At 41.6% G+C, this 27,732-nt stretch overlaps 1 protein-coding gene across 10 annotated transcripts in view; it reads left to right on the top strand.

Annotated features, from left to right (window-relative positions):
• LOC138739221 (deuterosome assembly protein 1-like) overlaps positions 1-26,297 on the top strand; it is a 78,427-nt gene extending 52,130 nt beyond the window's left edge. For 5 of the 10 annotated variants that reach the window (XM_069890833.1, XM_069890832.1, XM_069890834.1 and 2 more), the window contains 3 exons: positions 4,078-4,283; positions 17,948-18,257; positions 25,824-26,260. In XM_069890833.1, coding sequence (XP_069746934.1) covers positions 4,078-4,283; positions 17,948-18,257; positions 25,824-26,036 — 729 coding nt within the window. In that variant the 3' untranslated portion in view covers positions 26,037-26,260. Of the gene's footprint in view, positions 1-4,077; positions 4,284-17,947; positions 18,258-25,823 lie in introns of all 10 variants that reach the window. The other 5 variants (XM_069890839.1, XM_069890835.1, XM_069890836.1 and 2 more) reach the window with 4 other exon arrangements.
• The last annotated feature ends 1,435 nt before the right edge of the window (positions 26,298-27,732 follow it).

Below are 27,732 nucleotides of genomic sequence, written 5' to 3'. Positions count from 1 at the left end.
CCTTCTCGACCAGGAGTCCCCAAACATTCTGGACCGTAAACTCTTTCAGGGACTATATGGTCCCTCATTGACCCCCAAGCATGGAATCCTGGCACTTGAGGGTGCTTTGGGTAGGGTGGTCAGACATCTGGTTTTAGGCTAGACAGCCCGGCTTGTGAGTGCTCTGTTCTCTGTCTGGCACCACCTCAAGCCAGATGTTAATTTGTCATCTATTTGAGGGTGTTGGGCCTACATCCAAATTGAAGACAAATTAAGGGGTAGAAATGGCACTTACCTGTTAAAAGCAGTATCCCAGGGTCCACAGGCCGAGCATAACCAGCTGGCGCTCTATGTGCCCTTTCTATTTCCATTTCTTGCTGTAGTTCTGGACATCCTAGGGCCTTAGGGATCCATTCTTTTATAAACTCCCTCATATTCTTGCCTTCTTCATCTTCCTTAAGGCCCACTATCTTTATGTTATTTCTTCTGTTATAATTTTCCATTATATCTATTTTTTGAGCTAGTAATTCTTGTGTCTCTTTAGTTTTTTTATTAGATTCCTCCAATTTCTTTTTTAAGTCTTCTACCTCCATTTCTGCTGCTATTGCCCGTTCTTCCATCTTGTCCATTTTTTCCCCCATTTCTGTTAAGGTCATATCCATTTTATTTATTTTCTTTTCTGTGTTGTTTATTCTTCTTCTTAAATCATTGAATTCCTGTGTTTGCCATTCTTTAAATGACTCCATGTATCCTCTAACAAGAGCAAGTATATCCTTTACCTTGCCTTTCCCTTTATCTATTTCACTGTATTCTTCCTCTTCTTCTTCCTCTGGGTTGGCCATCTGTTGTTTCTTTGATGCCCTTTCCTCCTCTTCTTTCTTGTTTCCATTGTCTTCTGTGGTCTCTTCTTGCTGCAGGTGTTCTGCAGCTGTCGTTGCCGGCTGTGGAGATCGACTCCCCAGCTGGTCCCCCCTCCCGTCGGTGTGTTTTTTTTCATGCGCATCGCGCATGCGCGACTCCTCGCGCATGCGCGGTTGCGCACTTTTACTCGGCTCTGTGAGCCATTGTTGTAGTTCTTTTTCTACCGAGCTGAGGTAGTGGGCTCCTCTCTCCACAGCGGGCCTCTTCGGACAGGTAAGGCCTTCACCTTTTTCCTCCGTTGTCTTCTCTTCCTCTCTTCTTTCCGTTGATTTTGATTTTTCTCCTTTTGTCTCCATCTTCTTTCCACCTTTATACTCACTTTTCTTTAACTTGTATTTCTGTGCCTTTGTATTTTCTCTTGTTTTTCCCGACTTTTCTGGAGAGGGCTGGAGTTCACCGTCCGGCCACTACTCCATCACGTGACTCCTCACTCCCATTTCAGTTCCTTAAGATGTCCAGGCAAGAGTTTGAAAAGTGGCTGCATAACTTTGGCTGAAGCTGGCATGAAACGATGGTAAAAGTTAATCATGCCAACAAACTCTTGCAACCCCTTGATGGTAGAGGGTCTTGGAAATTTGCAGATGACCTCGACCTTGGAAGATAGCGGAACCGCTCTGTGCTGATCAATGCGGTGGCTGAAGAAATCGATTGACGCGAAGTTAAACTGGCATTTGGCCAGGTTAATCACTAACCCGTGGTCATCTAGCTGACTTAGTTGATGAAGATGGGCCTAGTGCTGCTGCCGTAAGTGGCTGGTGATGACGTCATCCAAATAAACAAATCCAGGCCCCCGGGTCATTGTGTCCATTAAGCGTTGAAATGTTTGGGAGGTGCTTTTTAAACCAAAGGGCATACAGGGGAATTCAAATCACCAAAAAGGGGTAATTAAGGCAGTCCTAGGAATGTCCTCTGGGTAAACAGTCTTCGGATTGTCCTCTGGGTAAACAGTCTTCGGATTGTCCTCTGGGTAAACAGTCTTAGGAATGTCCTCTGGGTAAACAGCCTTGGGAATGTCCTCTGGGTAAACAGTCTTAGGAATGTCCTCGGGGTAAACACTCTTCGGATTGTCCTCTGGGTAAACAGTCTTCGGATTGTCCTCTGGGTAAACAGTCTTCGGATTGTCCTCTGGGTAAACTGGGATCTGCTGGTACCTGGGCACATGGTCGATTTTTAAGAAAATCCTAGCTCCATGAAGGATCATAGAGAAATCCTTTATATGGGGAACTGGGTAGTGATCTACTGCAGTGATGTCACTCAGATGCTGATAATCTTCACAAGGTCTCACTCCCCAGAAGCCTTGGGTACCATATGCAGCAGTGATACCCCAGTGCTATCAGAGTGGTGAACAATCCCCATTTCTTCCATACCATGGAATTCGTCTTTAGCCAATTGCAGTTTATCCAGAGGGCAGCCTGCGTGCTTGTGCTTGCAGGGGACATCCATCCATTGCAATGTGGTGCTGCACTCCATGTTTTGGTTGGGTCATCATGAACTGTGGAGTAATGATGCTGGGGAATTCTGTTAGGAGTCTGGCTTATTCATTGTCCGAGAGTGTCATCGAGTTGAGGTGAGGTGCAGGCAATGCCACGGGGTGAAGGGCGAGGGACTTGAAAGTTTTCGAATTAACTAGGTGGTGACCTTTGAGAGCTGCTAGAAAGCAGTGTGCTCACAAAATAATCAGCTCCCAGGTGCAGCTATGATACTTCAGCCACAGCGAAGGACCAGCTGAACCATGACGAACCAAAATTGAGTGGAATTACCTGTGACCCATATGTTCAGATGCTGCCGTTGTTGGCGGCAGTGTGGGGTGGGCCCTTCTTTCTTCAATGTGTATCTGGGTTGGAGGGGGGGTAGAACACTCTCTGCCCCAGTGTCTACCCAAAACTGATGGCCTGAGTGTTGATTCCAGAGGAAAAGGCGGTTGTCCTTGTGGTCAGCCGTCACGGCCATTTCTGATGGCAGGTCTCGGCATTTCCCAGTTGTGTGCAGGGGGAATGGCAGCGGCTAGCTGCAGCTCCCCATCTTGGATAGTTATAGTATTACTGTTCTCTGTCTTTGCTGCGTCTGGCCGAGTCTGTCACTGCACTGCTATCCAGAGTGGGCAGGATTCGTGCCCTTTGCTGTGGCACCACTACGCGCCCAACTGAAGGTTGACCATTCTACTGAGAGGGCCACAACTCATCCCCATGGGCTGCTAGATGAGAGGGATCACTAAAGTCATCATCGGAAGCAGCAAATGGATGTCTTCTGACATTTGCTCAAGAAAAAGCTGCTCAAAGAACAGATGGAGCTTGTGTCCGTCCACGATCACCAGCATCTCCTTCATTAGTTCGCAAGGAGTGCGGTCACCCAGGCTGTCCATATGGAGAAGTCGTGCTGCCCTGTTGCATCGGGAAAGACCAAAAGTATGTACGAGCAGGTCTTTGATGGATTCATACCTGTCATTAGCTGGAGTCTGGCATAAAAAAATCAACACAACGCCCCGCAGGGTCTTGGTCCAGTGATGCGATGATATAGTAATACTTTGTTGAGTTAGCAGTGATGTGGTGCAGATGGAACTGGGCCTTGTCATGCTCGAACCAGACCTATGGCTGCGAGGTCCAAAATACTGGAAGTGTAAATGCAATGACATTCTGTGCATCCATAGTGAGGTCCAAAATGTCATTTGGACCGTTGGGGTCACCAATATAGCTGATTGGTTTAATGGCGTTCTTACAGTCGTTTAAATATTTGATATTCGCGTGACTCCCGGAAATGGTGTGGCTTCCAAAAGCGTTAGCGTCATTAGTCCCTGGGAACTCCTGAGCCCACGGAGACCTGCAACTCCAAAACTCCGGTGAGCTAAGTAGTGGCACGGTCCACCCCAAGATGAATAGACTGCTTATTTGAACTCTTAGGTCATTTTCAGTTGCATCGTACCTCTTATGTTATTTTTATGTTCAATTTATTTGTTTATAACTTCTATTGTCTAAATTCATACTATTGATTTTGAATATTCAAGTTTGTGGTTTATTTTAGTAATGTGCCTAATGTAAATAAAAATTTTCCCTCACATTTTATGAAAAATTCATATAGAAATGAACAAAGAAAGATCAATAAAGTATTTTCTGCACATTATTGATTGAGCAATGTTGCAGAAGAGTGATGATATTTTAGCGCACTTGTTATCCTTTACAGACAGAAAATAATCAACTGAAAGAGCTTCAGAATGCATATGCAGCCTCTTTCAAGAAACTAGTTTATGATAATAAACTATTACAGAAGGACATGGTGAAACTAAAGGCAGAAATGGAAATCTCGACTAGGACCAGCCAGGAGAAGTACGAGGCAGCCCTCCGCCATACACAGCATGTTGTAGCAGAGATGAAAGAACATGAAAACAGGTATTATGGATTTTTACATGATTTAATTGCAGATATTATAAGGCACCTGTCTGGAAACTGGATTTCACCATCTTTTGAAGAGAATTCCTAAAAACACTAATGTCTTGTGGCCCCTCTCCAAAAAAAAAATCGTAACACTGGGCAGCAGTGCATTGAAAGCAGTGCTGTGATGTTCTGAACATGGTCATTCTCTCAGATGCTGAAAGGTGTTGGAATTGCCAATATCACAGTCTTGTTGATGGCTCCAAGTATTCTTCCTGTTGCATTCACAGTATAACTATGTAAAAGGTTGCTAATGGGTAAGGGAAATTGTGAGAGGGAGACTTCACAACAATCTTCTGTATGACTTGACAGCCCCTTGTGATGGTCTGACCAATTAATTCTACCCTGTTAGTTAGACCACCCCACTGTAAGGTGCAGGTTGATCAAAGGGCCATTGACTGCAGCATTCAGCTCTGATGCCAGTTTTTTTTAAAGAAGTGCTATTAGTGAAGAAGTGACCAGTGGTATCAGTTCCATTACCCTGAGCCTTGAAAACTGAGGCTGGCAGATGTTGTGTGCAAAAAAAAATCACCATTATAATGTGGACCAAACGCAGCATGAGGTTTGTTTCTAAATATTCAATAATAATTGTTACATCCTGATGTCAATAAGAAAATCAATGTCTTGCCAAAATAAATTGGAGTTTTGAAAGTTTTCTTAACAAAAAGTATATCAGATAAATATCTTGTTCAAAGGGACCAATGGACATACACTCTTTAATATTAAAGCTGCACAATTAATCTTCCACTACACAGTATGAGGGGAGGGGACATCAACTGAGGATTTTGCAGCATGTGTCGTCATATTTCTTAACAAGCAATGATGGGGTACGTGAATGATGTCAGAGAAACATCAGCCAAGTTGAGATGAATTGCGCATGCAAGAACCCATGTCCATTTACCAGTTACTATGATTTCATCTGGAAATGATCACTGAGTAAAATCACCATAATGTATGATTTACAAATAAGAAAATTGTGCAAATTGATCCATTTTCTAGGCCAGATAGCTTTTTTTTTTATAAATGTTATTTTCTTTCTCACCTCAAGGTTTCCATATTTTCATCACCTGTTTTTAACTCGATTTACTGCTTTTTGGAATTATGTCTTAATGTCTGTAGTCAGGAAAACGTTTACAGTGTTATAGCTATCATTCAGGAATAAATAGCGAGACAATCGGCATAGAAATGATTCCATCAGGTGGATGCAGCATAGATTCAATAAGGGTAGGTCATACTTGACACTTACTGGATTTCTTTGAGGATGTGACAAACACAATGGATCAAGGGAAGTACCGTATGTGGTGTTGTATACTTGGATTTTCAGAAGGCATTTGATAAGATGTCACACCAAAGACTTTTGAATCTGATAAGGATGCATGGAATTGGGGGTAATGTATTCGCATGGATAGAGGATTGATTAACAAATAGGATGTTGCTCTGGTTTGAAATCAGTGGCCCCTATTACACTTCCATCTCAGTAAATCGGCCGTTCAGTGTTCCAGTTAGGAATGGCATTTTTGCTGTTCTCACTTGACAACTCTTAACCAGGACACTGCATGCTTTCACACTTACAAGGAGCCAACCCCGGGGATAGAACTGTTCTAACTTCAATCAGAAGTGTCTGAATGCACTTCTCTATTTCACACTTGGCTGATTGCAATGTCAGCATCGGCAGATGCAGGAGATTCCAGTTGGGGTCGAGACAGTCTATCCCTGGCGTGAGATTATGTCATTTCACACCAGCTTTCAGATAATTTTGGTTTCACACTTTACCCTTTTACAGCCGATTGGCCATTAATTCCTGGGACCACATGCAAGGTGTGGGGGTCAGTGCTGGGCCAGCAACTGTTCACTACATATATTGCAGTGAATTTAAGTTTACTGACGACACTAACTTGATTTGAAAAGCAAACTGTACAGGAATGCAGAAAGTCTACAGAGAGATGTAGATAGATTGAGGGAGTGGGTAAGGGTCTAGCAGATAGAATACGATCATCCACTTTAGAAGGAAAAATTTAAGATCAGGTTATTATTGAAATGGTGAAAAATTATGGGTTTCTTTTGTACAAAGGGACTTGGTAGCACTTCTGCATGAATCAAACAAATAGTTTGCAGGTAATTTAGAAGGCAAATGAAATGTTGGCCTTCATTGGTACAGGGGTTGAGTTTAAGAACAGGGTACTAGTGAGACAGCATCTTGAGTACTGCTTGCAGCTCTGGTCTCCTTACTTGAAGAAGGATACTCTGGCTTTGGAGGAAGTGCAGAGCAGGTTCACCAGATTGATTCCAGTGATGAGATGGTTAGCCCATGAAGTGAGATTGAGTCACCTGGGACTATACTTAACCATATAACCATATAACCATTGACGGAGCGGAAACAGGCCATGTTGGCTTGCTGGAATTCAGAAGAATGAGAGCAGATCTTATAGAAACGTAAAATTATGAAATGAGAGAGGAAAGTTGTTTTGACTGATAGATGAGATAGAACTTGGGGACATGGCCTCAAATTTTGGGAGAGTAGATATAGGACAGAGATGAGGAGGAATTGCTTTGCCCAGAGTAGTGAATCTCTGAAATTCTCTGCCCAAAGCTGCCTTATTCAATATACTAAAGACTCAGACCTTGTTTAGATGGAGGGGTTTAATTAATGGGTGGGGGTCTTTTCTTTTTTTCCTTTCTATTTGTTTTTTTTTAGATGTTTTATAATGGGGGTTTGATCAAGAGGAGTACACACAATTTTCATATGTATTATTTGAGTATTATTGGAGAAGTTTGTCTTTTTTTATCTTTCAATCTTTGTATTCGATCAATATGTGTGTATTTTTTATTAAACTCAATAAAGATATTTTAATAAGAAAAAAGACACAGATAAATTTTTGCATAGTAAGAAATTAAGGGTTATGAGGAAAAGGCAGGTAGGTGGAGCTGAAACTATGGCCAGATCAGCCATGATCTTATTGAACAGAGGAGCGTGCTTGATGTGTGAAATGGCCTATTCTTGCCCCGATTTCTGATGTTATGAATGTACCCAGCTGCAGATTGAGTCAAGATTGGTGATATTGTTTTGAGAAATGCAGAAATATTTTCCCATTAAATACACAAAAGCACATGTAGCTCACAGAAAGATTTAAAATATCAAAAAATATACAGTGCCTCCATAATGTTTGGGGGAAAAGACAATTTTTTCCCTTATTTGCCACTGTGCTCCACAGTTTTAAATTTATAATCAAATAATGCACATGTAATTAAAGTGCACATTCCAGATTTTATTCAAGTTTATTTGCATACATTTTGGTTTTAACATGTAGAAATTACAGCATTCTTTATATGTAATCCCCTCATTTTGGGGTACCGTATGTTTGGGACATTTGACTTCACAGTTGTTTGTGAGTGTGTTTCATTGCTTTTTTGGTGCATGCATAAGAGAGCTAGGCTTGCTTCTAAGCTTTTGTCCACCTTTAGAACCTATAGTTGCCATTTTTCAACATGAGGACCAGAGTTGTGCCAATGAAAGCCAAAGAAGCCATTGATGGCGGTGCTGCCAGAGTCGATGTAGTGCCAGTGCTGCTGCCGGTGCGGACCCGTGGGGAGCGGAAATGCAGTGCTCCCACGTGGTCCAGCTGCCCAGTAGATTGCCTTCGACTCCGCACAGGCTTTGAATGACCCGATAAGGGAACCAATGCTGGTTTTAGTTGAAATCCCGTGACCGTGGGTCTGTGCCCAAGATGGCGGTGCCTATTAATCGGCAGCAGCCATGAGGGGCTGCAGACTCTGGGGAAGGGCAGCAGACAGGAAGATCATGCACTGTCTGAGAAGGAGGAGTGGAGGAGACAACCGCAGGAACGGTGACCAAAGCGGAGGACCAGTGTGGGGGCTCTGCGGCTGAGGGACTGCTACGTGCTGCAGGCTGCGGGTGATGCAAGGCGAGGAACCTGTAGAAGCTGTGAGCTGCGGGACACTGCTGTTGGGAGACTTGCGCCAGGCTCCAAACTGCTGGAGACGGGCTCAAAATGGCTGGAGGGGTACCAGGTATCAGAACTGGGATGTGAGGAGGTGCTGAAGGGTTCCTGACCATGTTGGGGGTTTGGATCTGGAGCTTGGGTTGTTAATGATTTTGACTGGACTCTGTGTGGCTGCGGGGGCTGCAGAAGCGCTGGAGGAGAATCTACAGACGCTCAGTGACTCTGGCCAGGGGGCTCTCGTTTGCTTCTCTCTCTCTCTCTGACTGTGAGGTGGTCAGGCAATTCCTGCCGGTGATGAATCTGTCTGCCTTGCAGCAGGCAAAAAGAAATTTCATGTAATTTGATACTGCTTTATTACTATGACAATAAATTGAATCTTGAATCTTGAAATGTCCACTTCTGCCACCTGAAGAGCATTTCTGATCTGTTGGACATACATTCGGGAATTTTTCTTCATTATGATGAGAATTCTTCTGTTATCAGCAGTGGAGATCTTCCTTGGCCTACCAGTCCCTTTGCAATTACTGAGCCCACCAGTACGCTCTTTCTTCTTAATGATGTTCCAAACTGTTGAATTTAGTCATCCTAAGGTTTGAGTGATGTCTCTTACTGTTTTATTCTTGTTTTTCAGCTTCATATTGGCTTATTTGACTTTCATTGACACAACTTTGGTTCTCATGTTGAAAATTGGCAACCATAGACTCCAAAGCTGATCAAAAGCTTCCAAGCAAGCCTAGCTCTCTTATGTCTTCCCTAATGAAGCAATTAAACAAACCTGAGTAATCACAAACACCTGTGAAGTCAAATGTCCCAAACATTAGGGTGCCGTGAGTGAGGGGACTATGTATAAAGTGTGCTGTTCTTCATGGACAAACCAAAATGTATATAAATAACATGAGGGTAGCACAGTTGGTATAGCAGTTAGCACAACACCTTTACAGTGCCAGCGATTGGGACTGGACTGGGGTTTGAACCCCATGATCTCTGGACGGAGTTTGTACATTCTCCCCATGTCTGCGTGGGTTTTCTCTGGGGGCTCTGGTTTCCTTCCACTGTTCAAAACGTAGACTCGTGGGCCAAAATGGCTTGTTACCATGCTGTATGTCTAAAACTTTGAATAAAATCTGGAATGATCACTTTAGTTATATGTGAGTTGTTTGATTATAAATTTAAAACTGTGTAGTACAGGGGAAAATAAAGGAAAAAAATGCCTGTACCAAATATTCTGGAGGGCATTGAACATCAAGTAACCCATTCCAATTCTTCAACAAAAAATCAATTCAGTCAAACAAACACCACTGCTAAAAGTAATTGAGTCTTTAAGTGAAAGGAAAATACAATATTAATAAAATTACCAAAGTTTGTGAATTACAGATGATAGCCAAGAAGATACTATTGAGGTGTATGCGAGATTTTATGGCACTGCTATTGAAATAATTAGATTGGAGCAACAGTGAACCCCAAAATAAAAGAGATAAGCATGAGGAGGCATAAATTACTTATTCGTGAGGTATCTAAGTTTCAGTAGCATCCCTGGATGAAATGCAACAGAGGATAAAATGACAGAAGAACACCCATTGGGAGACTCAACACAATGTGTTGAGAGTTCTCTGTAGAGAAATTGCAGTGGCATTGACTTCTTGTTAGTACTAATATTACCACAAAACTGCAGACAAAAGCTTGAAAATGTTCAACTCCCTTTGCAGGCAAGGTATTGGTAAAGCCAGTGTCCCTTTCTGTAAGGTTATCAGCAGGCATTTAACCTTTTTCATTGCAGCCTTATTGAAGGGGAGTCACAGGCTGCAAATGCTGTCCTTTGAAGCAAAAAATCAAATTGCTGAAAGAACTCAGCAAATCAAGCACCATTTGTAAAGGCGGTGCCTGATGAGCTTCTCCACCAGCTTTTTTACTCATTGGTGTGTTGCCATGCCCACTTATCTGATTGTTTGCCACCTAAATATTCCTAATGATGTCAAACTAATTATCATTCATGAACAGTAACTCTCTTAAATGTTAATAGGATCTTCACACTGCAGTGGCAGAAGCCTCAATGTTGTTTCTCACAAAACCTTGGCAACAAATTTTAGTAAATGGATGCAGTGAGAAGAAGTAGTTAACTTGGAGTAAGAGAGGGGGTCGAGTAAGACCACCTATAAATTGGAGAAAAGACTGAGACTACCTGCAAATTGGAAGAACAGTTCCTCATCCGTTTGGGCACCCTCCAATCTGAATGGCATTAGCATTAACTCTGGTTTCTCCCCCCCCCCCCCATCTTTGTTCCCCTATCTTCTTTCCCCCAGCTCTGTCTCTCTCTTGCTTCCCTTTTCCCTCTGTCTCCTTTCACAGAGCCAAAATCAATTCTCATGTTTCCTCTTTGTATCTAATTCCCACTTTTTGGCTATTACGTCTGGACTCCTCCCCCTCCCATTCTTCCCCCTTAATCTTTAGTCTTTAATTAAGATACCTGCATGATTTTTGCTTACATCTTGAAGAAATGCACAGGCCTGAAATGTAGGTGACGTAGTTTTAGCTCCTGTGGATGCTGCAAGACTGGCTGAATTCTTCCACCATAACTGTGTGTTTTTAAACAAGGTAGGAGCCCATGGTATTACACTAAAGGTTGCATAGATATAAAATTGGTTGACTGGCTGAAGACAACGAATGGGAATAAAGAGGGCCTTTTCTGGATGGCTTGCTGGTGATTAATGGTGTTCCACAGGAGTCAGTGTTGGACCGTTACTTTTCATATGGATGATGGAATTCATGGCTTTCTGGCCATATTTTTAGATGATACAAAGATAAGTGGCTTGACTGGTAGTTCAAGATTCTTTTATTGTCATGTAATAAAACAGGTGTAATATTAACAAAATTGATTTTAGTCAACTGTAAGGCAGGCAAAGATTTGTTACATCAGCAGAAATTGCCTAGTACCCCCTAAAGAGAAGCAAATGAGACTATTCCCCCACCCCTACCCCGCAGTCACTGAGTGGCCGTAGATTAGTCTCCAGTGCTCCCGCAGCCATACAGACCAGTCCAAACCACTGGTAATCCAGGCTCCTGATTCAAAGCCTCAGACGCAATCAGATAGCCTTCAACGGCCTCAACATGCTCTTGAATCCCGGTTCCGATACCTAGTACCCCTTCAGCCAGTCTTGAGCCACACTACAGTTTGATGTGAGTCTTTTGACCGCAGCGACCAGCAGCTTCAAGTCACCAACAGTCCAGCTGCAAAGCCCCTCATTTGTCACTATCCCATAATTTCATCTCCTCTGCTTCTCCCTCTCAAACAGGGGTGGGGGGGGGGCATTCTCCCCATTTTATGGTGCCCTGTGCCAGTCCTTTGCTTCACCAAAGTCTGCAACTCATCAGTGCTGCTGATCACAGGCACCGCCATCTTTGGCCCAGATGCTGTGGTCGCAGAGTTTTGAAATAAGACTGTCGGCTCCTTTAACAGGCTGTTTAAACCCTGCCTGGAGCCATCAGTAGTTGGACTCGACAGTACAGCCTTGCGGAAGACCTCTCCTAGGACCGCACCAGTGGCAGTATTGTCATTGCAGCAGTTCCGCCATTTTATTTTGTAATCTTGAGGAAGCACAGAGGTTGGAGAGGGGCTTGGAAAATGGAAAAAGAAGTGGCTGATGGAATACAGTCTAGGGAAGTGTATGGTCATGCACTTTAGTAGAAGGAATAAAGACGTGGAATATTTTCTAAATTCAGAAAGCAGAGATCCAGAGGGACTTGGGAGTCCTAGTGCAGGATTCTCTAAAGGTTAACCTGTAGGTTGAGTCAGTAGTAAGGAAGGCAAATAAAATGTTGGCATTCAATTTGAGAGGACAAGAATTTAAAACAAGTTTATAATGCTGCGACGATCTGCAGTTGGAGTATTGTGAGCAGTTTTGAAGAATGGGAAGATTAATGTATGTGGAGCTTTCGATAACTCTGAGCCTGTACTTGCTGAAGTTTAAGAGAGTGGAGGGAGGTTATCATTGAAACCTACAAAATACTGAAAAGGCTGAATAGAGTGGAAGTGGCCAGGCACAATTCCAGTGCTATCTACAAATTTGCTGATGACACCACGGTTGTCGGTCGAATTACAAACGGCCATGAGGATGCGCACAGGAGGGAGATAGATCAGCTTATCAAGTGGTGTCAAACCAACAACCTTGCACTCTATGGTAGCAAAACCAAGGAGGTGATTGTGGACCAGGAACAAGTCAGGAGAACATGAACCAGTCATCATTGAAGGTCAGGAACTTCAAATTCCTGGGTATCAACATCTCTGAGGATCTGTTCTGGAGCCTCCATGTTGATGCAATCACAAAGAAAGCTCACCAGCAGCTATACTTGGTGAGGAGTTTGAGGAGATTCGGTACGTTACCAAAGACTCAGAACTTCAACAAGTGTACTGTGGAAAGCATTCTGTCTGGTTGCATCACTGATCACTGTCTGGTACAGAGGTAACAACATTCAGGACAGGAAATATTCCAGAGGGTTGTTAACTCGGCCTGCGACATCATGGGCACCAGACCACTCCTTCGAGGGCATCTTCAAGAAGCGGTGTCTTAAGAAAGCAGCATCTATCCTCAGGGACCCACCACCCAGGCCATGCCCTCTTCACTCTGCTACCATCGGGGGTACAGGAGCCTGAAGGTGAGCACTCAGCGGCACAAACACAGCTTCTTCTCCTCTGCCATCAGATTCTTGAATAAACCACAGACTTTTTTTAAACTAATTTTGTAAGGTGATTTATATAAATATTTGGACGATGACGCTGCTGCAAAACAATGAATTTTGTGACATGTTCATGACAATAAATTCTGATTCTGAGCTATTTCAGGAGCGCGAAAAGTCTAGGACCAGAGAGCATAGCCTCACAACAATATACCTTTTAGAAAAGAGGAGAAATGTCTTTTGCCAGAGGATGATAAATCTGTGGAATTTGTTGCCCTAGATGGCAGTAGAGGCCAAGTCATTGGGTAGATTTAAAGCAGAGGTCGATAGGTTCAGTAAAGGTTGTGAGTGCTGCTGTGCAAATAATTCTGACACCTAGTCCACAGACTGTACAACAAACTTTAATTAGCTTAAATTTGTACACATTAGGTCTCAGTACACTTCTGGTTCCACGTGTCTGATTGCTCCCAAAGTGGCAGTCTCACGTCTTTATACGGGCTTGTGATTGACAGCCGGCAGCTGGGGCCAATCTTCCAGGTTGCCTAGCTGCAGGTACAGTGGTTGCCCCCTGCAGTAGGCTGGTAGGAGTGTGGCCAGTGTAGTGGCTGTATCTCCACAAAGGTGTCAATGGTTGCAGAGAGAAGGGATGAGAAGGGGGCTGTAAAAAAAATGACATTAGCCATGATTCAAATGGCAGAGCAGACTTGGTGAGCAAAATGGCTCCTGTGTCCAATCCAGTTGGTCATCAGAACAGGACCATCTTGGCTTTGTTTCTCTGATTGATTTAGTGATCTCTGTGATTCTGAGAAGATGGGCCAGAAAGGTCCTGTGTTTAGTCTCTTGACTATTCTGAGTTAACTAATCTTCCGAGTAATTTTAGTTTTCAATTGGCTTGTGTTGCACAAACTTACAAGTGGTTATATAAATACTAATTAATTATTCATTGTCCACTGATCTATTCCGAAAATTGCACCTGTATTGATTTCATGAAAAAAGGCCAGGCCTGGGTATGATTATCTCTTTTGAAATGAAACAAGGAATATGTCAGATTAAGGTGCTTGGCTATCTTGAGAATATCTGCAGGTTGACATCAGAGATCTGCAGATCGTGGCACAGATGATGACTTTATTGAGATACAGGGAAGTGGCCTTCAACTCGTACTGATCCGCCATACAGTCCATCTCCCGCTGGAAGACAACAAAGGGACCTACAGGAAGTGGTAGAGGTGGCCATCCATCTCAAAAACCATATACTGGCGGTCCTCTGGAGGATGGGTAGCTGGTGATATGCTGACTTTAGGTTGATGGTTGAAAAGACCCGTTACTGGGCAATTTGGTTGGCCATGTTGGCGATTCGTGGGAAATAGTATGCGTCCAATTGAGTGTATCTATTGACTGTAGTCAATGACCATTCTATTCTTTTCCCTGTTCCACACTACCACAACCTGTGCTCTCCAAAGGTTATTGCTGGCTTCAGTAACTCCTTCCTTAAGTAAGCATTGCATCTTTGCCCAGATGAAGGCTCTGTCCCCAGCGCTGTCTCATCTGATTTTAGTGGTGACGGGCTCGCAGTTGGGGGTAAGCAATGGAGGGGGAACTTTAAGTGTGGAGAGCCTGCAAGTCGTGCATGGTGAATGGTTTGGTTGGGGGACGTGTATGGTGAGGGGTTGGTTATTGAATTGCCGGTTACAAACAGTGAGGGGTGGATGGGGCCCATCAAATGTCATTGTCTAAAGTTGTTATATACAGTACACCACACTGTTAAAGTTACAATACAGAAACCCTGAACGTCCACTTTATTCGACTTGGATGTGAGGGAGACCTTCTGGTTCACCGGCAGTACTGTGAGGGAGAGGCTCCACACTGTGTCCAGATGTATAAAACTCTCCGTGCTCGTTCTATCAAACAAGCAACTTGTCACATGCCCTTCATGTCCATCATCAACCTGGCAAGTTGATGCGGACTGTCCTGGTTGAGGGTGATAGGGGCTAGGGTCGGTTTGTTGCACTTTGCTGCAGTAGAAGATGGTGGCATCCAAAATGACAGCCCCCACAGCCTGCTGGATCCAGAAGATGGTACCCAAGATAGCGGCCTCCGCAGCCCACACGTAGTGTAGCTGGGCCCAGGTGATGGCAGTGTTGCAGAAAATGGCCCCCACAATCTGCCTGTGGCACTGCTAGGAAGGGATTTGAACTTGCACACCTTGGCATAGTGGCCCTTCTTTCTGTAGCTGGTGCTTGCACAGGCTGCTAAAGTGGCACTTTGGTGGTCACCAGAGCCGGTTGAGGGCGTCAGGAGGCTTTCGTGGAGCACTGCTGCTGTAGTCTTGTCATTAATAGAGTGGTGGGGTGTTAGTGGCATGTTCCAGGATGGCTGTGACCAGGTTGACCATGAGGTGGCTGCATTGTTGGTTGAGTAGTCCTCCATGTTCTGGAGAATCACCTCCACCATATCTGCCAGCTCGACTGTTCTCCACAAACTACTTCCTCTTGCTCCAAAAGTCTCTGTCGAATGTAATTTAACCTGATCCCCGTGATGTAGGCATTCTGGATCAGGTCCTCTGTATACTCTGCAGCGGACATGGCTTTCCATTCGCAGGCCCTGCCAAGTGCTTGCAGGGTCCAAAGATATTCAGCATTTGATTCACCGGGTTTGTGCTTTTGAGTCACTAGAAGGTGTCTAGCATAGACAACATTGATTTTATGCAGGCATTGGCCTTTGAGGATGTCCTCCTGGTACATTGTGGCATCCTTGATGATGGAAAACACCAGGATACCAACCTGGGAGTGCAGTACTTACAGTTTGTCAATCTCTGATCACACAATGGTAGAGGAGGCCTGCAGGAATGCTTCAAAACAGCGCAGCCAGAGTTCGAAGCTGGTAGATGCCTCAAGCAATTGAAGATCTGCTCCAATGCAGAAAACTTCAAGTGAATTAAATTGATGCACCATCAATCACTCAGGAGACAATAGTGGAAAAATTAAAGCCTTTTAAATTCACTTGAGAACATAGCATATCCCTACTGTTTGGTTGTCCTGCACTGAGCTGCAGGGGGCTGTGGAACAGCCACCTTTATTCAGGAGCCTGTGGGGAGGGGCCACGGCTATAGCCAGCCAATAAGTGTGCTCGACCAGACAATTCTACATTACAGTGGTTCACCATACTCATTTCACAGAAGTGCTGGAGAAACACAGCAGGTCTGGCAGCGCCCACAGGAGGCAAAGATATATCACCAATGTTTTAGGGCTGAGCCCTTTGTCATGGTAGGAGCAGAAAGCAGGCAGGTGCCTGAATAAAAAAGGTAAAGGGAGGAGGGAAGAAGGGGCAGGGGGAGGAGTACAGGCCAACAGCCAAGAGGCCATTGGAGGGCAGGAGAGAAAAGCTGAGGATTGATCAGGGAAAGGGGTAGCTCTGTCAATGCAGAGCTAGAAGAAAGGAGACAGGGGGATAGGGAAAGAGAGAAATAACGTAAACCGGAGAAGTCGATATTAATGCCGTCTGATTGGAGGGTGCCCAGGCAGAACCTGAGGTGTAGTTCATCCAATTTGCAAGTGGTTTCAGCCTGGTAGTGAATGAAATGATGGACAGATATGTTTGCATGGGAATGAGGCAGGGAATGAAAATGGGTTGCCACTGGGAGATCTCAGTAGACAGAGTGGAGGTGCCCAATGAAGCAATATCCCTGACAGCTCCTCTCTACGGTCCCCACATTGTCAGGCAGCCGTCGTGGGCTGTCAGCGTGGGACATCCCCACACTGATCCCGCTGCCCCCCTTTCTCCCCACTCATAAATCAGTCCCCACACTGTCGGGTGGCCGGCACGGGCAGTCCCCACACTGTGGGGACTGATTTTGGAAGTGGGGAGAAGGGGGCTGGAGCAGCCGGTGGGGGAGAAGGAGGCTGGCCAAAACAACGCCGGTACCCAACTTGAGCGCCTCCTTCTCCCCCGCCGGCCGCTCCAGCCTCCTTCTCCCTTGCCGGCTGCTCCAGCCCCTGTACTCCCTCCCCTCTGGTCATACCAGCCTCCTTCTTCCCCGCCGGCCGCTCCAGCTCCGTGAGTGGGGAGAGAGCAAAGCAGCGGGATCAGTGTGGGAACATCCCATGTGGGTCGTCCCTGCGCTGACAGCCCGCACCGGGCGCCCCACAGTGTGTGGGGACTGATTTTGTGAGTGGGGAGATAGCTGGGTAGCAGGATCAGTGTGGGGACGTCCTGCGTGGGATTTCCCCACGCTGGCTGCCCCAGCTGAAAGCCAGCCATCCTGACTTGACAGCCCAAGGGACAGGAGACGGAATACGCTGCGCTTTCAACACTGCCACCTGAACTGCAATTTAAATTCTTACCAGAGAATGAACCTGAAAAAGCCTGGAGATTGCTTTGTTGAGCACCTTCGCTCTATCCTCTGTAATAGCAGGGACATCTTAATGGCAACCCATTTCAATTCCTCGCCCCTTTCCTATACCGACAAGGCTGCCCATGGTCTCATGTGCTGTCAGGCTGAGACCACCAGCAAAGTGGAGAAATAATACCTCGCATTCTATCTGGGGACTGTCCAACCATATGGTATTAATAGCAAATTATATGGTTTGCTTTCAGTCCTCTCCCATCTTTTACCTTTTCCCTCATCTCCTTTCCTCCAGTTTTGCATTCTCAGAGTAACTCACTCCCCTGATCAATTCTCAGCTCGTCTCTCCAGCCCTCCTATCTGTGTTGACCTGTGGCCTCTGTTGGCCTGTGCTCCTCCCCTATCCCTTTTTCCCTCCTCCCCCCCCCCCCAAACATTTTAATTCAGGCACTTGCCAACTTTTTGCTCACACCTTGATGAAGAGCTCAGGCCTGAAATGTTGATTATATGTCATTGCTGGGGACCTGCTAAATTTCTCCAGCACTTTTGTATATTATCTACAATCATAACACCTGCAGACTTTCTTGTTTATCTCATCTCTTATTTTGTTAAGTTGTAAAATATTTACTTTTATTTTGTGTGTTGTAGGAGAGTTACAAAATTGCAACAGGAAAATGAGAAACAAATGCAGACCCTGGAAAGCAAACTTGAAGAAACTGTACAACATTACGAAGAGAAAATTAAACACCTTCAGAAGAACTGCAGCATTCAAAGCAGCTTTAATATTTCTGTGCCATGCCTTAGAAGTCCAAAAAGTAGAGAGTATTCATTGGAAAGAAACCTAACTCCCCCAAATATAACTGCAGATGACTCTTTTTGCCATTGCAATATTGTTACAGATAAACCGTTTGCAGATATAAATGAATCTGGCCTTACCAAGGGGAATTTCCTGCCACTGGTGAGTGTTTTTAAGAATTTATATACAACTTTCAGAAAACACTTCCCTTAATATTTCTGGTTTAGTTTTAAATCACTCTTTCTCTTAAATTGGAAAAGAATCTAGGCCTGATATTTTGATGCACTGAGCCACTGCCTATTTGAAAAGATGTTATCAGGATCTTATTTGCCTGTGGAACTGGATGCTGTAAGTTGAGAGGTGGCTTTGGAGATTGGTGATGCATTGATTAATGTCCTCTAAAGTTTTGGCAATTTTCAAGATTGTCCCTGTGTATAACCTCACAATTTGAGAAAGAGAAAACAGGAAAGTACTGATCTGTTGACCTAACGTCAATGGAATGTGGGATTCTAGACTAGAATCTAGAATGCTGGAGATAATAACAAAAAAGAATAATAGGATTGATCAAAATCAACAAATACACTAATTTTCTGGAGTTCTTTGATGATCTGACGTAGATTAAATAAGTGGAAACCAATGGATTTGGTGTACTTGGATTTTCTCATAGCTTTCATTTAAGCCCACTCAGGAGGTTGATCAGCAAGGTTGGGTGTATGGTCATATACTGATGTTGTTTGAGAATCGGTTATTAGACAGAAAGCAAGAATACATTCTCAGAATAGTAATATGTGACTGGTGGAATATATAGGGATCTGTGCTTGGTCTGGATCTATTCACAGTCTGTATGAACAATTTGACTGAGACCAAACTTTATTTTCCCAATTTTGTTGCTGATACAAACATAGTTGAAAGCACATGTAAAAAGGTTTCAAGGGGGATGTGGACAGCCTGAGTTCGTGAGTTAGACAATGGTAGATAGAATATATAATAGAATATAATGCAAGTCATCCTCTTTGATGCACATTGCAGAAAAACTTTTAAATGGTGAGAAATTAAGTAGCATTGATATTCAAAGGGATCTGGATGTACTTTTATTCATATCATTGGAGGCCAATATCCAGGTGAAACTGGGCAAATGCTTTTTTAGTCTTTATTATAACAGTATTTACAACAGAATATTAAGGCAAATCAATAGGGCCTTGGTGAACACATATTGGAGTATTGTTTACAGTTTTGATCTTACCTAAAAAGGATTTATTTCTCAAAGAGAGTTCAGCAAATAAAACCACTAAACTAGTTCCAGGGATGGTCATTTTATCACAATGAGAAAATGAGATAAGGACTGTACTCGGAAGAATGGGAGAAAGAAAATCTCAAAGCTAACAAAATTCTGAAAGGGCTTGCCAGGTTAAATGCGGAGAGGAGGTTTCCTCATCTGAGAAGTTTAGATAAGGGTGCACAGCTTTTGAACAAGAAGCAGACATGTTCAGAACGTAGCTGAGGTGAATATTTTTTCACTCTGATGTGGTGACCTTTGGAATTCTCCAGCCAGGAATCAGAAATGATTAGATATCTCATCATTAAGAAAATCAAGGTAGTTTGGGATATTGCTGAAAAATGACAATAACATGGATCAGCCATAATCCTGATACGTGGTGGCTCAGGATTGAAGGTCCTATTGACTAACTCCTGCTCAGATTTCTTAAATTTACAGTCAAACATTATTTTGTTCACAAGGTCCAATTAAATGTAACCACAGACATAAATTTCTAACATTGGAAAATCCATAATGTTCAAAACAGTGTAATTGGATTGTTAGACTTTCATTCCTACAATGTTTCAATATTAACAGCAAGCAAACCAGGACAGCCTGATTGTCCATCCACCATTTCATTGGACTATCCTTATAACAAAGGAGACATCATTGGGACCAGAACTTGTATTGAATTTGCATTGAAGAGGTTGAAATTTCAGGCTCAGGCGAGCACAATTGTTCAAGACTCCTTTTATTGTCACATAATATGTTAAAAATGTAACATACAGTACATGATATACTTTGTTTTTTTTTGAGAAAAGTAACATTTCTGCAGTGATGATAGCTTCTCTTAGAAGTATTTAGTCCAGAAGTCCTCTCTAACAGAAATTTTAGAGGGGGTGGAAAGATAAATGCTGAGTTAATTTATAACAATTATGAAACATTGTTATGTTATTAAACTATTACTTCAGAGTCTGAAATAAAATTCCAGTGAAGACTAGTTAATAGATCATTGTGACTGCATGAGAATGTGAATGCAATTTCTAAAAATAAGTGGAAAAGTTCAAGTTCAAATTTATTGTCAAAAGTACATACATGGCCTTGAGATTCTATTTCCTGTAGGCCAGTAGTGTAAATTGTACTCAAGGTAAAGATATGTACCCCTGTATACAAAAGAGCAAAATGCAAATAAAAATATCTAAACAAACTGTGCAAATATAGAAAAGAGTAAATAGTCAGTAATAATTAATGTGCAAAGTAAGTCCTTAAATGAATCTCTGATTGAGTATGTTGGTTATTAGTAGGATGATGGAGGGGTAGCAGCTGTTCCTGAACCTGGTGGTACGAGTCTTGTGGCACCTCTATCCCTTTCCTGATGGCAGCAGTGAGAACGGAGCATGTTCTTGGGTGTTGTGGATCTCTATGATTGCTGCTGTTTGCCATAGATTTTCTTGATGGTGGGGAAAGTTTTGCCTGTGATGTGCTAGGTTGTGTCCACTGCTTTTGCAGGGGTTTCAGCTCAGAGTAGATTCAGCTCAGTGAAACAGGGTTTCAGGTATCGGTGGCCCCGTACTCGGCCATGATGTAGCCGGTCAGCACACTTTCCACCACACATCTGTTGATATTTGCCAAGATTGCCAATATCATGCCAAACCTCTGCCAATTCCTGAGGAAGTAGAGGCGCTAACATGCTTTCTTCATGATGACATTAGTGTGATGGGTCCAGGAAAGGTCCTCTGAGAAAGTAACTCAGCTGAATTTAAATTTGCTGCTATCGTTAAATTGAATCATGAAGCTGTTCACCTGTCACTAAACCTTTAATTGATTTAATAATATCCTTCTAGGAGAAAAACTAAAACATTTTCACAGGCTTCAAGAAGCAGGAATATGAGCATCCTTCTTTGATGCCACAAGGTGGTATTTGGAGTCCACTCAATGCCAACAAAAAATCCTTTTACAGCAAATTCTTGAAATTTCTGTCCCTGGATCTATCTCCAGGAACTGATACCTCTTGAGTCCTCCCTCTCAACTGATCATTTACACCAACTTTCAGAATTTTGTTTCTTTGTGATGTATACATTAGTTATTTCCACAATATAATTTATTTCTGTAATTTATCATGGCAATCTAATATGTAAAAAGTGCTACATTTGTGACTAAAAATAAATATCACTTAATGCTTTATGGCGTCTGTGTTACTAGGAGGGGTGAGCAAATGTTTGGCTGAAGAGATGAGCAAGTAGAGGAAGGTTAACCTTAGTTCAGGAAACAAGGACATAGAAGCCATTTGGTCAGTTGTAAAAATAATTTTAAAAGTTGTGCAATACACGAAAGTGCTGGAGAAACTAAGCAGGTCATGTGATAGTTAGTGCCAATGGTTAAGAGGCCCCTCAAACAGCAACTCCGTAATAAGAGAGAATGTAAATGAAACGATATTGAGAGCTTGTCAGAAAAGTTCAGGGAAAAACAGAGGATTTTTAATTTAGACTGGAAAAATCAAAAGGACAAAAGAAGCCGAGATTTGAGAGTCTGTGGAGTATATTCTGGACAGTTTATTTGAACATCTCATTCTGCGAGCCAACCTAGGTGCAGAAAAAGTAAAAACATTGCTGGAGAAACTGGGATTCACTAGAAGGGTCCTGTATTGATGACTGGCCCCGCCTCCCAGCTCCTCCCCCGGGGACCCATATATAAACCTGGCTTCCTGCCTAAACCCTGAACCCCTCTGAAGCCTGTTCATGAACGCTACCTGTGTTGTAAGCTAATAAAAGCATTAGTTCTCCCTCCAGTTAAGTGCGAGCTTTTATCTACACTACAGCAGGTCAAACAGTGCCCTTTTTATTGCAAAGATAAAAAGTACAAAACCAGCATTTCGGGCTTGAGGCCTTCATCAAGGGCAGACTATACCTGACCTGGTATTGAGCAACAAGATAATTAGTGGTCTTTTAGTGAAGGTATGCCTAGGTAACAGTAACAACATGATTGACTTTTATATTATGTTTGATGAAAAAGAAAAAAAAAGAGCTTACTTAAGATAAACTTATAAATTAGGTGAAAGGATAATTACAATAGCTGATCAGAAGAGAAAATGTATCATGCTTAAATTGAAATCATAGATGCACAAAAATGGGTGACAGATCAGAAAATTAGACAGAATATAAGAAGCAACACAGTAGCTAAAATGTTAATGGAAGAAGAAAAACTGAGAATATGAGATAAGACTAGCCAGAAATGCAAGATAATAAACAATTCTATCGATATTTTATAAAAAGCTAACAAAGTGAGTATTGGTCCTCCAGAAAGTGAGTCTGGGGATTCAATATTTGAAAACAAGGAGAAGGCAGTTGAACTAAACTGGATTTACACCAGTCCTTTGTATCCTCTGTAGCAGTGATGTCCCAGAAGAAAAAATAAACTATACATCAGGAATTAAAAGTGAGGGAGGGACTTTGGAAAATTACAATCATCAGAAAATGGTACAGAGTAAACAGTTGGAGCTTCAGGTGGATATTCTCCAATGTATCTACAATACCAGACACTTTTAGTGTCATTTGCAAACTTGCTAATCACCCATGTACAATTTCATCTCAATCATTGATGAAAATGACAAACAGCAATGGGCCCAACCAAACCCTGTGGCACACTACTCGTCTCAACCTCCAGTCTGAAAAACCTTCCACCTTTTCTTTGATCTAATCAAGTAATCCCTATGCCATCAGTGCTCTGTGATTAGTAAGGGATTGATTAAGGTCGGATATGAGTGGGAAGGGAAAGTTGAGAACCACTGCTTTGGACCCAATTGTTACTGAAATATTTTCCTTGAGAAAAAATGTCATTGTCCTATTTCCTTTGAAGTTATGAAACTGTGCGCATAACGAGTCAGTTAGGTACAATTAAAAGAGTGGTTTTCAAACATTTTCTTTCCACTCACATACCACCTTAAGCAATCCTTTACTAATCACAGAGCACCTATGGCATAGGGAATACTTCAAGTGGTCCGTAAGTGAAAAGTAAAAGGTTGAGAACCACTGGTTTAGAGCAGCAGTTATCCACCTTCACTTCCCACTAACATACCACCTGAAGCAATCCCTTACCAATCACAGAATTATGGCACACGGAATACTTAAGTGGAATGCAAGTTTTAAAAGAGGTGGCCCACCCCTGATCTAATAATTTCTTTAACTTCTTTTGATAACCACAACTGGTCTGCTTTTTCTGCCTTAGCGAGATGTATATTACTTATAAATTATGTATTAATTCTTTAAAACTCATTGTTCACTGCTGTATCTTTTCATATGTTTACAGTTCACCAAAGCCAATTCATGCTTTTTACCTTAGAGTTTGCTTTATTCATATTTGAGTGCAAAATAAATATGGCAATTAATTACCAACAGAGCCAAAGTCTCTAATAATGATTCATCTACTGTTGAGCATGAATTTTTTTTTGTAAAATGAGGCATTTTTATTTTCAGTTATGCACAGTAAAGACAATTATCAATCCTGAAACCTTACTCCCTGAAACGCGTGTCTTGTTCAGCACCAACAGAAAGAAATTCACAATATTCATTTCAATCAGTGCTCTCCCCTGTTATGGCAGCAGAACAAGAGTTTGAAGAAAAGTAAAACATTAACAGTGCTATTGAAAGTACAGAGGAACAAATTGTCTACGTCTCAAATCAGTTATTTAATCTTGTTTCAGAGGAAGAATTGTACTTTGAATTCAATTTTTTTTATTGTAAAGGTTCAATTCAATCATTTTAACTTGTAATGTTATCAGGTTGCAAACCCCTAAGGAATTGACTGAATGAAATACACATTTGGCATTTGAAAAGTCATCTAGCATAGTTGTAAGCTCTCTCGCAAAAAAAACTAACAAAAAATTTTTAATCTCACCATCAGGCCAAGTGCATTATTAATCTTACAATTGTGCTAATGTTTGCTGTGTTACAATTTTATCAATCACTGTATTTTGATAAACAAAGTGATTAACAAAAAAATTATAGAAAATCCTATAATAATCTGTGATAATTTTACTTTAGCCATATTATGGTCAGACAGAACAAATGAGTGGAATGTAGTAAGGATACAGAATGGACAACTTTCAGAGCAGCAGAATTTTACAGAAAACACAATGTGAAGCTGATTAGAAAAACATTCTGGAGACGTGGATGAACGTTTCAACTGCAGGTGGACAAAAGCAGACAATGTAACAGATGGAAATGTGAAATCTCTATTTTGGAAAATGTATAGGATTCAAATTTTAGCCCTTGGTTAAATAGATTGCTAAGATTGCAAAGAAATGGATTCAGACTGAAAGAATAGGTAATGAGGGAAAGAACTGATGAGAAGGATAGAATTTCCAGCAGGGATTGAACTTGATATATTTAATTGTGCCAGTGACAACTTAAGGAATTTGGAGCTCATGACAACAGAAACACTGACAAACTCAGCTAAGATTGTAGAAAGCAGCATTTGCATCTTCTGCCTTTACATGATGGCATCAAGAGGCAGTAGTGAATAAAAGAAATAAGCCAAGGTAACTGATTGCAAGGTTCAATGGAATAGCAAGGATCTGAAGTGAATGTAGGGCCAAATAGATATGGAACCAAACATGGCAATTGCATAACATGTGAAAGGCAGTGAGGAGGATTGTGTGATTAGTTCAGTTGAGGAGTGTAGAGAGGTCAGATGAATAATGCATCAGTTATTGAGGTCATTTGTAATTTTGATTAGGACTACCTCAACACTGTAGTGGAAGTCGGAGACTAATTTGAGTGTTCGCAAAGGGAAGAGTGGCGGGGGGGGGTGGGGGGGGGGGGGGGGGACAGAATTGACGAGTGACATCCAAAAAGCAAGAACAAAAGGAGATTGAGAATGAGATAGTTAATTTTAAGAAAGAGGTCAATGTAAATTCTTTAGAAGAGGGATAATGGTTCCAATTTTGACATTAACGAGGACAGCATCAGGTAACATGGGAACCAATAAATGGAAGATGCATGTTCAACAGCTGAATCCAAATTGGAACAATAGAGCATATAGTGTGCTAAAGGGAAGGAAGATATCCTGAGGTCACTTTTAGGTTTTTTTCTCTTTACCTTGTAATCTGAGGCACAAGATGGCATCTTCTGTAGAACCCATTTTAATCCACTGAACATCCAACAAATATCTCTCTTGAAAGTCTGGAGATATGCAATGACCAGATTAGAGCATGCTTGGTAAAGATAACAAATTTGCCAACTAATTTTAATATATTTCTTTACTTTAGGTATTCAGAATGTGGTACTGAAATTATATTGTAGAATATAAATAGGTTACAAATAATTACTTTTGCAGGTATCAAGAAATACAAATATTTGCAAATTATGATAACAGTACAATTATTCAGTGGGATATTCAGCAGGGTTAAATATATGTGCTGAACTATGAATGTTATTACATTTCCAAATTAAATGATTTATTATGTTTATGTTTAGACTCCCACAGAGATTTCAGACATTTCCTCAGTGACAGAGCATTTCCTTGAAGAAGAAGAAGAACGAGCCCAGATGTTGGAGAAATTGCTTAACTCCCACATTGATGAACTACAGGCTGATTCAAAGCACACACTTAAACTGTATGCAGGAACCAAAATGGATACACCAGATACCACAGCTTCATGCTGGCAGTGTACTTATCAAGACAAATGAAATAGCGTGGATCTCCTGAGATTGGTAAATTAATTGAATGGCTACATTCCTGACCTACACATTAGTTATGTGTGTACATGTATGGAAATATTGAAAAAATGTTTAACAAAATATTATTTCATTAGTTCAAACTTTCCAAGAGTGAACTTTATAAATTACATCACTATGAAAGCATACTGTTAACAAAATATTAAGAAAATTAACAATTAAATATAAAATTATCACTTGAATTGAGAAATCAATCCAATAAGAGAAGTAACAAGGGATAACTGGATTGTTCTATATTATCTATATTAACAGTATATATAAAGCCTCAAACCTTGCATCTTTACCCAATTCCTCGATTGTAATTAGTATGCTTTCCCATAATATATGACTTTCAGCCTCAGTGCTCCCATCTGGAATTGCTCACCCATGCTTCCATGTACTTCTCTGGAAGTTACATCTTACTGATTCTCAGCATGTCAAATTCTGGTGGTATAATCTGGCATCTGTAGCTGGACAGTGAGGAGACTTTACCACCAAATGTTCCTTTTAACTTTGACAGCCAGCAAAGCCAACCATCAGCTCAAAGTTCTGTGGTAAATAATTAAAAATGCAAGTTCTGAAATAATAATAGTTCATAACAAACACTCAAAAGCAGCTAATTTAAAATATTAACCAAATCCAAAATAATTTCTTAAAGAATCATTTGTGTCCCCTTGTTCCAATGATCCCAACTGAAACCAAGGTAGTTTCAGTGATTATTTGACAGACCTCAACATTATACATTCCATATCTGTCAGTAAGATCATGACTTTCCCATTTACTAGGCATACACACAAACTTCCCAATTAAATGACTAGCTGCTAGCAATTCCATTTTGGAATATTACCTCAAGTCAGCATGATCTGACCCAAGATCTCCAAGTTTTGTTTCTCTGTTGTATTTTCTTATCCTTTAAGTCCTACATTTACTGGTTCTCTAAGTTGGCAATCCTTTACTCATATTTCACCTTACCTCTGCTGCCATTGTGTTTAAATGTTATTTCCTACTGCTTTCTTTCAATCTTAGCATCTGTCACTATTCATGATTAAGCCCATCATCTACTGAACACTGTGCTCAATCACTGAATGACCCCTTCCAATCCTCTTTCATTTATTCATCATCCACACTGCACAACCAAAAAGAAAGGCTAGTGATTTTCTTTTCTTCTTCCTATTAACACTTCCACTTTCTGTTTATTTCCTTCAGAGTTCAGGTTTGTAAAAACACTGAAATGAGAGTAAGATAATGTGGTCCTGAAATTCCTGCAGTGGTGATAAACAGTGTCATTATAAAAGGACAGAACACCTGTTCTTATAAATCTCAACTTGGAAAAATATTTTGTCAGTGCCACAGATGTAAATGTACAAAATGAGTTGGAAAACTATATGAATTACATTCTCCAAATTCAGATCCTAAAAATCAAAATCTATAATCTAAACAAATGCCAAGTCTAACCTTAGTCTTTGGGAATGTCCGTAAAGTGCAAATTTTAATGAAGACAAAAAGTAGTTCATGAGAAATGTAATTGAGTTATTGTGAAATATGCAAGTTTTAAAGCCTCATTTTAGATATTAATACTTTGAATTAGATAGAAAAAAAAGCGATTCAATCAAATTTCTGAAAGTGAGTTCCAGCAGAAATAGTCACAAAAGAATTTGGAAATAATTTC

Source organism: Narcine bancroftii, chromosome 7 (genome assembly GCF_036971445.1).
Source record: "Narcine bancroftii isolate sNarBan1 chromosome 7, sNarBan1.hap1, whole genome shotgun sequence".
Lineage (NCBI taxonomy): Eukaryota > Metazoa > Chordata > Chondrichthyes > Torpediniformes > Narcinidae > Narcine > Narcine bancroftii.
Note: the sequence above shows the minus strand (reverse complement) of the source record. Positions and strands in the feature narration are given on the sequence as shown.